This window comes from Ostrinia furnacalis, unplaced genomic scaffold (assembly GCF_004193835.3).
Source record: "Ostrinia furnacalis isolate ACB-3 unplaced genomic scaffold, ASM419383v2 OfSCF7014, whole genome shotgun sequence".
NCBI classification, from domain to species: Eukaryota; Metazoa; Arthropoda; class Insecta; order Lepidoptera; family Crambidae; genus Ostrinia; species Ostrinia furnacalis.
Genome location: NW_021137253.1, coordinates 186545 through 200201, shown reverse-complemented (window position 1 = coordinate 200201; position 13657 = coordinate 186545). Strand labels below are relative to the sequence as shown.

Here is a 13657-nt window from a genome sequence, read left to right as displayed (position 1 = left end):
TTAGTGAGCACCTACGTTCTAAAAGGAACCCCCATGCAAAATTTGAGACGTCTAGCACTTGCAGTTTCTGAGATTTCGTGATGAGTGAGTGAGTCAATCAGTGACCTTTCGCTTTTATAAATATAGAATAACTAACTTAGAAATGGCAGTGGGCGGGGCACATAGCTCTTAGAGCTGATGGCCGTTGGGGCAGAAAAGTTCTCGAGTGGCGACCACGGGCCGGTAGACGTAGTGTCTGGTCACTAGGTGGACCGATGATCTGGTGAAGGTCGCGGGAAGTACCTGGATGTAGGCAGCGCAGGACCGGTCGTTATAGAAATCCTTGGGGGAGGCCTTTGTTCAGCAGTGGACGTCATTTGGCTGAAACGAACTCGCTCTCCAAAGAGGTCAGAAGAAGAATAGAAAGAGAGTTATATCTACACTAGCTCTCTCTCTCTCTCTCTTTTCTATCTCTCTCTGTATGTGTGAAGATTCACAAATGGGCATTTCTACGGGGACGACCGATCGACCTACTGGGGCGAAAAAAGTACCTTTAAAATTGAAGTACGGACTTGAAAAAAATCACACGTATTTATAGGACTCTTGACTTGATGGAGAGCATATTTAGAACACCGCCAGGTTTTACATCTCGCCTTAAAAAAATCCGAAAGTTCAAAAACGGGCGAAATTTGGCCTAAAATGGAGTGTCCGGTTTCCAGAATTTACTCGTTTTTGCTTCATAACTTTTGAAATAATAACTTACCCATTATGATACCCACATTCACAGAACAAGGGATAGTTAATAAAGCCTTATAAATGAGTTTCTTTATTGTAAGTCCTTGGGTTTTAATACAGTAACACATTTAAATTTTGTCCGAAGTGTGTGCCTCAATTCCGTGATTTTTACTTTTGTGCTTCTATATCACTAACTACGCACAGTACGAACACCCACGACTGATTCCCATTAACTAGCAGTTGCACTCGAGTGGTCGAGCAGTATAAAAGAGGGATCTGTCGCTTTGAGGAGCATTTTTCAGAGGTTTGAAATCACTCAGTATTTTTGGTCACTGGTCATTTCTCAAACCGGTGTGCGACATTAATAATGTTCATGAAGTATTTAATGAGATCACTGCTGAATTAATTAAGTATTTAACTGATATCTGCCATTACGTTTGTAAGAAATTGTTGTAATTTATAATATTTTCGAGTAATTTGATGAAATGTGATTTTTCCTCAATTCCGTGGATCTCAATTCCGCGGAATATGGGGCATCGAATTGAGAAAACACGTACACCGAATTGATATTAAATGAAAAATAGAGACTTTTATTGTGCTATAAATTGTTTGTGTATCTTAAAATATTAATTAAATCAATAGAGCATAATAATAGGGTGAACTACCAGTCATTGGACAGAAGACAATAAAACTTATTTTTTGAGGTTTCATTAAAAAAAATACACTGCTATTGCTATCTTATCAAAATAATTCTTCCAGGTTCTTCCCTCGACCTTCACCAGATCGTCGGTCTACCTAGTGGGGGGCTTGCTCACTGGTCCGTGGTTTTGACTCGACAACTTCTCAGTCCCAACAGCCATTATCTGTACGAGCTATGTGCCCCGCCCACTGTTACTTGATTTATGCAATTCTGCGGGCTATGCCGGTCACTTTGGTTCTCTTGCCGATATTCACATTTCTGATTCTTATTAGGCTCATAGTAAGCGACCACGTTCCACATCCATACATCATCACTGGCAACACACACTGGTCGAAGACTTTTGTCTTAAGACACTGCGTTATTTCAGACGTAATAGCGAAGCTTCCCGATCGATGCTTAGCTGAGTTGAATTCAGCGATAGACCTCTTTCTCAAAGTTGGACCTAACTTTCTGGACTCTTGTCCCAGGTATACACAATTGTCAACAACTTCGAGTGTAGTCTCCAACCTTCAGAGGAGTGGGTGCAACACGGACATTTGACGTGATTTTTGTCTTATCCATGTTCATTTTGAGACCCACTTGTTGAGAGGCTCTACGGAGGCCATCGAGCATTGTGCTTAGATCTTCCAAGGTCTCAGCCATGACTCCGATATCATCCACGATATCGCGACTCCTTGATCTTCTGTATAATCTGCCGTAGCGTACCTGTGTGTGTACCATAATACTAAAGCCTATTCGGAAACAAGCTTGTTCGGAAGACTGGAAGTCGTCGAGCGAGATGATTCGTAAGGACTTTCGAAAACAGCTTGTAAACACGCCTCATAAGTGAGATGAGTCTATAATGCTATCACCACTTCTTTGCCATGCCGAAGGCGTTTTTTCTTCGAGAATGACGGAATTGAACTGCTTCTGTAGAGCCTTTAGTACCGGCGAAGCTCAGCCATGATGCCGTAATACCCGGTGCCTGCCTTGTTGTATTTCAGCTATTTGAGAGCCATTTTAATCGTGTACAAACTGACGTCCGATATATTATCTTCGGTATAGTGGCAGGTCAATCTAGCTCTTGGGTCTTGCAATATTTGTTATATGTTTAAGGTTAAGAATAAATAAACAAAGAGACCCTGTGTTATGTATTTATTTGTTTAATTAAATAAAATTAAAATAATATATAAACATTAAGAATTTATTTATAGTTCCTTATTAAAAAAATAAACATAATGATTAGGATTTTTGTTTTATTCCATTGGTATTTCAGACACATAAACCTAAAATGAACCATCTAACTAATAGACCAGCAGTCAGATATCAAAACGTTTTAAGTATTTATTATATTGATTATTGAAATACATTAGGTATTTCTTCATAATGTCGTCAATTCTAAGTTTGCGGAGCGATTTTTATGTTTGGAGATTCATTTCTCAATTCCGTGATTCATTTTCTCAATTCGGTGCTTAACTTTTCTCATAAACCACTTCACAATATTTAGTGACAATGCTATTTTTACATTCAGAATGGAGTAAAATTTATTTTTTTGTATTAAAACTACTTAAAAAACTAAATATAAATTTTAGCACCGAATTGAGAAAAAATACACCGTGCAGTAGAAATGCCCAAATGACAAATCATGTTCCAAACGTACCTTTTCCTCCCTTTGAAAAAGTAAGTGGTATGTCAACGCTATTCTGTCCGTACACCGCTCTGTTTTTCCCGCCTCTTCCTCCAAACGACGCTAGTGCCTTCTTGATTGATGCTCTGAACCCTTTTTTCTCACCATCAGGCGGTGCTAGTATCGAACACAGGCATTGGTCGCTGGGCCCTGTGCCTTCAGTCAGTTTTTCTAAAGTTTCTTCATCTAGTTTTTTTATTTGACTATAATTCATAGTTATATTTTCAAGATGAAAGAAACTGGGAATGCTTTAATTTACGACTTAGAGAGGGGCATTGTTAACGCTATGGATTGAAAGTTAACGGTATGGATTAAAAGTTAACCGGCTGATTGAAAGGAAACCAGGTGGCTTGGGAATTAACCGGGTGGACTGAATTTGAATTGGATTGAAAGTTAACCGACTGGATTGAATCGAAACTGATCGGATTGTATAACCGGGTGGATTGGAAATTAACGGAGCGGATTGATATTGAATTGAATCAAAAATAGACTGAATTCCGCATTATTCAAAAGTTGGTTTATTGTAATTGTGAATGTAGTTTCTTGCTCTGGGTATAATAGTGGATAGCTGTGACGCTTTGTATTGTGAGTAATAGTACGCTATGGCACTGTAGGTCGAATTCAACAAATCTACACATATGGATAGAAGCATGGTCTGTTTCGAATAAGATAAGTTTAAAAAGCAGAGTTAAAAGTGAAATATAGATCCTAATTTTTGTTTCCTAAATTCGCTCTGCCAATTTATATTGTATCTGTACATAAACAGAAGGAATTTAATCAAATACATTGGTTCAGTAAAATTTTGCGAATCGCCGGAGAATTTTCTTCAAGAGGCCATAGAGATTCATGGTGTGGTTCGCTTCAGAATTATTGGTTTGATCTGAAAATAAAGAAATAACTAGGATAGGTAGCGCAGCTTAGGACCCACAAGGTGGACCGACGACCTCATAAAAGTAGCAAGAAGGCGCTGGATGCAGGCCGCTACCAACCGGGCAATATGGATTATCATTGGGGGAGACCTATGTTCAGCAATGGACAACAATGTTCAGAACTTCGTACTGCCTATGATTATCAGAAAATGTAGGATTCTGGTGGTGAAAGAACTTTTCAAAATCGGTCCCGTGTATTCGGAGTATTTCGGAGTGTATTCAATACAAACAGAAAAATCTTTCCTCTAAATTAGTTATCTAGTTCTAATAGAAAAATGAGAAAAATATTTTACCTTGAAAATCCAGACTATTTTTATTTTGGAATCTTTGACGTCTGTCAAATGTCAATTGAGAACTCAAGATTTATCCAAACTTAATCGATTCTGAATCAAAAAAGAAGGCTATAAATAGTTAGATACATCTTTGCTTCTGGTAAATAAAATAGAGGGAGTCCTGTTCCGGTAGTGAACTTAATGATTTGATGATGATGATGGCGGGAGCACGGGACTATTCCCACCTCTCGTTCCCACCGCTGCAACTCCTGTGCAGCCAGGATCTACAGCTTGACCGCTAATAACCCAACCAGTGAAGGCCTAGTTTGTCCCGGGGGAAAGTTAAACTGTCATTGCAAATGATGATGAAAATAATAGAATTGATTGGATTCGCTAATCTTGGCCTGTATCTCACCTGATGGTAAGTGACGATCAGGCCGAAGGTGGAAGCGAGCTTCACCCGGAATCTAATTAAGGAAAATCTTTACTTATCAGATTAGCTTCATCATCATCATTTCAGCCACAGGAAGCCCACTGCTGAACATAAGCCTCCCTCAATGACTTCCACATCGCACGGTTGATAGCGGCCTGCATCCAGCGCCTTCCTGCTACCTTCATGAGGTCATCTATCTATCTTGTGGGTGGATGTCCTACGCTCTCCGCTTGTATTGTTCTCCACTCCAGAATCTTGCTGTTTGACCTCAACTTTTATGGCCGTAATCCATTCACTTGTAGCTTCTTGAGATCGTCGGTCCATCTAGAAGGTTTACCTACACTACATTTGTAGACATGGTCTACAAAATAGTTACTGGAGTATACCTATCGAATTAATAAATATTTAGGAAAAAAATATTAAATCTAGCTTTTTAAAAGTCTAAACTTCGAACTGTGAAAAATTCCCTGATATTTTAAAATAAAATTACCTATTTTAACGGAACGTCCGAGGCACTGACCGCAGGAAATATTGAGTAAGTTTTTAAATGTAGCCATTTTATTAAGGAAATGCTCACTTCTTATTTTTATCAGAAAAATAAAATAGCTATTTCACTTAGTAGACACAAAGGTACACAAATAAATTTTAAAATAGTTGCCCAGTTTTAAAGTGCGTTAAATATTTATATTTTGGTTATAGGAACGTAAACTGCTGTTACCTATTTTGTCATTGCAAATGAAACTGATCTAAATTCTTGATTATAGTTCTAAAACTAATTTAATGGCGCGTTGTAACAATTTCTTAATTGCGTCATAGAGACGAATAGGTACTTATTGTGACAAGTTGTAAGTTATTTTGTTTGACAACAAAGTTTCATGACCGATTTTATAGTATCCTAACGCCTCCTAACGCCCGTATTCACAAACGATGCTTGCAATCGATTGCACAGCGTTAAATAGAGCTCTGTGATTGGTTCGTGTGTCACCCTTTTTTTGACCCGACAACAATGGTCCAATTTTTTTCGCCTAACTTAGCGGTGGTGTATGGTGTATAATGAACGTGTGTACGTATCGGACATACTCGTAGGTCCGGTGAGAAAATTTAAAACAAACAAAGGATCCGTTTATTGACGGTCCGTCGTCCGGTGGAAAAATGGATGTCTACAAACAGTCTTACAATTAAAGTCTCTACCGTACTAGACCAATGAAGAGCATTAAAAGTACCTAAAAGTTAAGGATCCAAGTTGTGGGCAAACAAGACAGTTAGCTCCACGCAAACAACTTGTTTTTATTGCTAACTCTACGAAAAAACAACGATTTGAAAACATCTGTAGCACCTACGTAAAGAGTGCTAAAAGAACCGATATAAAGTCATAAAGTAGAATGCCAAACTAGGTAAAAAGTTCAATAAGACAAACTAAATAATCAAATCATTTATTTGCATTAAGTTTGGCTTGTTTTTATGCAATAGAAACTTAGTACCTACCTACCATGTAGTATTATATATGACATTGATTTACCTAATCAGATCTTAGTTCTTAATTAATTAAATAAGTTATTTTAATAATCTAAAACTTAAGTACAGTAAAAACACGAATTAAATAGGTACTAAGATACTGAATTATTGAAAAGTGCATAGGTAATATTGAGATTTTAATTGGAAAACTATTCAAGTTCCTAAAAATAAAACTCCTCTTGACTTTCTAAAGACCTATGTATTTATTGACACCGTAACTTTCATACCACCGTCCTACTTTATTTCCTATTTTGTACGATTTTATTTATCCAAAAATAATAAAGTAAATCCTACACAAACAAAATAAAACTTTAATAGGTCACCTATCGTATTTCCTGTACCATACAAAAAACTTTTCTTTTTCTGGATTCGTATAGAATTCCCTACGTACATCAAATTTCTAAATGTGCCTAAGAAACCGTACAAATATGAAAAGTTTCATATATTTCGGAGAATTTACCTACCTACTTGTCCAATTTTATTACTGAAGACGACTAAGGGATACAATCATCATCATCATTTCAGCCACAGGACGTCCATTGCTGAACATAGGCCTCCCCCAATGATTTCCACATCGCCCAGTTGGTAGCGGCCTGCATCCAGCGCCTTCTTACTACCTTTATGATGTCGTCGGTCTACCTTGTAGGTGGACGTCCCACGCTGCATTTTCCGGTACGTGGCCTCCACTCCAGAACCCTGCTGCCCCATCGGCCGTCAGTTCTGCGTACTATGTGTGTCTGTAGTCATTTCATACTAAATAATGCCTACATAAAATGAAGTATGTTTTTTAACACAACTCTACGTAGAGTGGGCCTTTGTAATGTGCTTACTTAGTTAATCCGACTAGCGAATGAAAAGCTTCCGGTGCTAAAGCTTACGAGACGAAGCTTTCACAAATTCACGAAAAAACCAATAGAGTATTGGAGGTTCTATATAAACATGTAGATTATTTATCTTTAACTAGCGGCCGCCCGCGACTTCGTAAGCGTGAATCCCATTTTACCCCCTTAGGGGTGGAGTTTTGTAAAATCCTTTCTTAGCGGATGCCTACGTCATAACATCTACCTGCATGCCAAATTTCAGCTCGATCCGTCCAGTGGTTTGAGCTGTGCGTTGATGTTGTATATTTTGAGTTTTATAATTTAGACTAGCTGACCCAGCGAACTTCGTATTGCCTATGTTCTTCAAAAATAATGTAAGATTCTAATGGTGAAAGAATTTTTATAATCGATCCAGTAGTTTTCGAGGATATTCAATACAAACAAACAATCAAATTTTTCCTTTTTACAGTACGAGTTTTTATATGTCTAGCGAATAGCTCAGTCAGTGCCTGAGGTATGAGAGGGACACGGGAGGGTGTTTTAGTAACGTCAAACGTCAGCGAGACTTCAGATCTTCTTCAGATTTATATGCTCTATCATATTTTATCTTAATTATGTCAATGTCACCCCTCCCGCGCCGCACTATACCTCAGTTCTCAAAGTTTCTTTATTTGCATAGAATATTGACTTAAGTGACTGAGTTTCTTCCGCCACTTCTTCTCAGCACCAGCCCATTATGTTGTCCCGAAGTGGTGGTAGGGCAAGCTATATTTGAGACGTATATAAGTGCCCTGGAAAGGGCCTATGTACTGAATAAACTATTTGAATTTGAATTTATTTAAACTAGCGCTCCGCACGCGTGGGATTTTGTCTGTCACAGAAAAACTTTATCGCGCGCGTCCCTGTTTCAAAAACCGGGATAAAACTATCCTATGTCCTTTCCCGGGACTCAAAATATCTCTATGCTTTTCATCAAAATCGATTCAGTGGTTTAGGCGTGAAAGCAAGACAGACAGACAGACTGACAGAGTTACTTTCGCATTTATAATATTAGTATAGATAGTGCAAATAAATAATAATAATAAAAGACTAATTAAAAAATATACTATTTAAAAGTGTTGCTCTTATGGAGCCTTCACAAGTCTATAATCGTTTTGCCCTACCAGCGCTTCGCGACCAACATTTGGCAAGTGCTGAGAAGAAGCGCCGCAAAAAACTCACTGACTGAGTGAGATTAGGTCGTAACTTTCAACTGAAGGGCAAGAATGCATCTAATAATGTCTATTAAAGTATCATAACTTAAGAAAAAGAGAATTACTTACGTCAACGATGAGTATCACGCATACAAATGGAGTTTTGTTAGGGTGCCGTAGAAATTAGTGTAAACCATTTGACGGAATTAGTGAAATGAACACTTTTATTTTATGTCATCATCATCATTTCAGCCACAGGACGTCCACTGCTGAACGTAGGCCTCCCCCCAATGATTTCCACATCACCCGGTTGGTAGCGGCCTGCATCCAGCGCCTTCCTGCTACCTTTATCAGGTCGACGGTCCACCTTATGGGTGGACGTGTGTGGCGTGTTCCGGTATGTACGTGGCCTTCACTCCAGAACCTTGCTGCCCCATCGGTCGTCAGTTCTGCGTACTATGTGCCCTGCCTATTGCCACCATTATTCTGTGTATATTAATTTCATACGTGATGCGGGATGCGTTCACTTTGACCCGACCGCAGGCCGCATCCAGTGTGAAATCCGTCAGTATTTACGTTTATTTTTAATCTCGAAATTATCCTGAAAATAATATGAATGGAAATCGTTGGTGGACGTCTTATGGCTGAAATGATGATAATAACTAAATAGATATTAAAAAAAAGTATTTCAATATGTTTACATCCACGGTCTAGTAGCCATAGTACAAGCTTTGCTTAGTTTGGGACTAGAGGCGTAGTGTAAAATGTCCAATTTATTATTAACTCTAACTTTAAATAAGTACCTACAGATAAATTAGTACGGAACCATCAAAAGTTTCATACAAATAACGAATGCTTCATTAATTTCTCTTTAATCACTTCGAAAGGTCATGGTAAGAAGAAAGTGAAGATACCAGTTATAGCATAACAATAATGGACGGTGGTCGAACCCGGAACCCTAAGAGTCGAGTGAATCCACTAATCTTAATCCTAATGTGTTCTATTAAAAAATCTATACTAAGTATCTCTACTTCTCTACTTAATATTATAAAGCTGAGGAGTTTGTCTGCTTCAACGCGCTAATCTCAGGAACTACTGGCTCGTTTTGAAAAAATATTTTTGTGTTGGATAGCCTAGTTATCGAGGAAGGCTTTAGGCTATTTAACATCACCCTACGGCCAATAGGGGCGGAGCAGTACCTAAAGAAAAATGTCGCAATAACGGGCAATATTATTCAAACTATTTTCACACGTACGAAGTCGCGGGCACAGCTAGTCTAACAACATTCAGGGTGAATAAGTAAATGACCATGATAAACTGTTATCAATATTTCAATATTATGTATGTGATTCGTCAAAACACCATTTTGTCATGAAATGAAATGGAAAATTGAGCATGGAGTCAAAATTTCGCGCTGAAATTATGTAAAAAGATGTTGTCTTTTGATGAAATAAATCAGTCAAGTATACAGTGAACACATAATAAAACTCTAGTAAATGACCGGAAGATTTAGTAAGCAGGCCTTCCACTCGGTGGACTGACGATCTGATGAAGGTCGTGGGAAGCGCCTGGATGCGGGTAGCGTAGGACCGGTCGTTGTAGAAATCCTTTAGGCCTTTGTCCAGCTGTGGACAAACTTGACCTTCACTGGTTGGTTTTTATTGGCGGTCAAGCTTTAGATCCTGGCTACACAGGAGTTGCAGCGGTGGGAACGAAAGGTGGGAATAGTCGCGTGTCCAACAGTGGACGTCATTTGGCCTGCTCACACTAAGTCTTCCTGCTCGTGGTCGCCACTCGAGAACTTTTCTGTTCCAGCTGCCATCAGCTCTACGAGCTATATGCCTTGCCCACTGCCCACTACACTAGAGTTTATCAATTCTGCGGGCAATTTCTTGTGTTAAAATTCAAATACCTAGTTTATTCAGTACATAGGCCCTTTTCAGGGCACTTATACACGTCCCAAATACATAAAGCTTGCCCTACCACCACTTCGGAACAACATGGGCTGGTGCTGAAAAGAAGTGGCGATGTAGGATGATATAATTTGAATTCCAAGGAATAAAAATAGCAAAGATACAAAATGAGGGGTTCGTTTTCATAATTGCGTTAAAATAATAACGTGTTCCAACCTGCCTAATAATTTTTCCCTGAAATGTTGAAGATGTCTCATTATTTTTTTGTTTCGTCAGCATTTAGTGACGTTCGACGTTACAATGGGAATAACGCCCGTATTCATAAATGATGCTTGCTTAAGTGAAGCAGCAAATCGAACGCACAGCGTTGAATAGAGCTCTGTGATTGGTTCGTGTGTCACCCTGTGCGTCTACGCGCACTGTGAGACCTCATAGTAATGTTTGTGAATACGGGCGTTATTTATCTGCAGCGCTTCTTCTCAACACCTTGCCAAAATTGTCTTGAAGCGCTTGAAGGGAAGTTGTCCTTGTGAGCATTATTGATTATTTGTATTATGTACTAATTCAAAATTAGGTTAGGTAAACAGAAATAAAGAAATCGAGTTACATTTTTCGATTAAGACATTAGTTAAATATTAAGGAGAAGATTTTATCCCATTTTAAATTACAAAAATTACAAATTAGTACGGAATTTCGATCTGCCTATATATTTTTTCAATTCCATAAGATAGTTTATTTAAATACTAGCGACCTGCCCCGGCTTCGCACGGATGGTAAGTAAACATAAACCTCCCTCTTGAATGACTCTATCCTACTAATATTATAAATGCGAAAGTTTGTGTGGATGTCTGGATGTCTAGATGTCTGGATGTTTGTTACTCTTTCACGCAAAAACTACTGAACGGATTTTGATGAAACTTTACAGTATTATTGTTTATAATAAGAATAACATATAGGCTTTAATTTATGACGATCTATGACAAACAAAATTTCACGCGGGTGAAGCCTCGGGCAAAAGCTAGTCTATTATAATAAAATGCATCAAAATCCGTTGCGTAATTTGTTTTATCCTAGTGATAATTTTTTTCTTAATCCAGCAATGATATGCCTAACATTGCATATTTAATTTCTTCTTATTTTTCTAAAAGTCTTTAATGCTAACCTTCCTAATAGTTATTCCATAATTCAACGATTAAGTATGGAGTAAACGATGGCTAAAGTGGCGCACAACATTTGCCGTGGTTAATAGTCTATGCACTCGATTGTCCCGGGTAATGTGGGCTTTTCTGGCGGACGCCGTGAGAGGTCGCCGCGGGTGGTCCCGGGACAGAAGCGGCGTGGAGTCGCTAGAGTTTCACAAAGTATAATTTTATTTATTCAAAGACTAGCTGACCCGGCGAACTCTGTTCCGCCTTAAAAGCAATAAATAAGCAAATCTTTCCTTATTTGCTCACCGTTTAGACCTACCCTGGACTACGACAAAATTTTAACACCAAGATCAGCTCAATCGGCCCAGCCGTTCTCGAGTTTTAATCAGACTAACGAACAGCAATCCATTTTTATTTATAAAGAAGAAGATAGGTTTAAAAACATAATAGAAAGAAATAAAATATTTATTGCTAGATTCACAAAAATGATATTTACTTGAAAGACATATTAAAAAGAAATAAAATATCTATTGCTAGATTCTCTAATACCATACAAAAAAGACTGACCTCCACACTAGGCATTGCCTGTCCTGTTACATTGTGACTTTCTTTAATTAATTTAATTCTAATTTAACTGCCTATTTTTATCTTACATATTTATCTGTTTATATTTTTATACGGTGGAATCTTTCGCGTTAACCCGTTGTTCTTGGTGAACGACAGACAAACTTGGCGTCTCGTCATATTAAGCCTACACGTCGTAGTAGGAGCTGCGCGTCGTAGTAGGAGCTACGTGTCGTAGTAGGATCTCGTTGACTTCACGTTGTAACTCGCCTTTTGTACCCTTTGCACCACCGGCCTGCACCACAGGTGGTGCAAACGGTATTTTTAAATCCCTCTTGCACCACCAACAAATAGTGCTGTGCTGCCATCGACTGTAAAACTAGTAGTAGACTGTAAAATACTTAATAATTTAAATGTTATAAACAAATCAAAACCTACCTAAAAGCTTTAATTTGTGTGTGTGTAAGTGCCTATAAACGGGTCCATATTGGCTCACCTAAAGTTATTTACCCGAAATTGTTCTTCCTAACGATTTTAAATCCGAATGATCACTCTTCCTAAAATTTATCATCCTAAAGTTTTCATTCATACTATTTGTAGTGCTACCTGCGATGTTCATAACACTCATGTTTCCGAAAATTTTAATTAATAATATCATTTATGTAAATATATTTAAACTCCTACTGTTTTTTATCATAACACTTTTATCCCTAAACATTACCATAATATTTTCACTCATACCATAGAATCATCATAATAAATACTACGTACAGAAGTACGTTCTTCGCGAATAAAACGTAAGGCCACAGTTCTAACCTAACCTAAACCAATAATAATGAATAGACCGATTCGTTTCTGGAACTTGACTGAATGACTGGAAAAAAAAAAAAAAAAAAAAAAAAACTTCCAATTTTCGGAGTTGAAAATTTAGGTGAACTTTGGCGCACCCCCTATAAACATTTCACTTCAGACCCACGATACCCCGGGCCTACATCCTACATACAACGAATAAAGTACCAGGGCAACATAACCATAAAGGAGCTAATTTATGATACATGTTTATTTCTCGGATCAACCAAGAAGAATTTGATATAGCTCCTTTATGATTATGTTGCCCTGGTACTTTAGGAATTATTCGTTGTATGTAGGTATGAATGGTTGTTATTAATTTTTATGTTATGTTGTCAAATCTGTCCAGTAGTTTCGGAGCCTATTCAGTACAAACAAACAATCAAATCTTTCCTCTTTATAATATTAAAATAATATGATTATAGATTATCGTTTTACAGTTAATGGTAGGGCGGCACTATTGGTGGTGCAAAAGGGATTAAAAAATACCCTTTAGACCACCAGTGGTGCAGGCCGGTGGTGCGAAGGGTACAAAAGGGTAACTCGTAGTAGGGTAAGCGTCGTAGTTGACTTCACGTCGTAGTAGGCTACGCGGAGTAGTAGCCTACGTTTCGTAGTAGAAGCTACGCGTCGTTGTAGAATTTATGCGCCGTAGTCAGCTACGCGCCGTAGTTGCCTACGCCACATAGCCGACTACGCGTCGTAGTTGTGTCGTAGTCGCCTACACGTTGTCGTAGTAGAAGCTACGCGTCGTAGTAGACTACGAGTCGTAGCAGACTACATACGCTTCGTAGTATTAAACTAGTAGGCTCGTAGTCGACTACGCATCGTAGCTGACTACGCATCGTAGCAGACTACGATTCGTAGTAGCCTAGGCGTCGTAGTGCACTAGCTTCGTAGTCGCATTACGTAAAGGCGCGCGCGCTCCGGTGACTTTTGT

General features: G+C 38.4%; 1 protein-coding gene across 1 annotated transcript; it reads right to left on the bottom strand.

Moving 5' to 3' along the window:
* Positions 1-329: 329 nt before the first annotated feature.
* LOC114363194 (uncharacterized) lies at positions 330-3331 on the bottom strand. The gene is made up of 2 exons (XM_028318846.1): positions 3054-3331; positions 330-360 (listed from the first exon to the last, which is right to left on the bottom strand). Exons 1-2 carry the CDS (start codon positions 3292-3294, stop codon positions 353-355), a joined length of 249 nt encoding a protein of 82 aa, XP_028174647.1. The 5' UTR covers positions 3295-3331; the 3' UTR covers positions 330-352.
* Between the last annotated feature and the right edge of the window lie 10326 nt (positions 3332-13657).

Bases quoted from the DNA above. Each gene is read 5' to 3' on its own strand.
- LOC114363194 (XM_028318846.1), bottom strand. From the start codon at position 3,294: ATGAATTATAGTCAAATAAAAAAACTAGATGAAGAAACTTTAGAAAAA.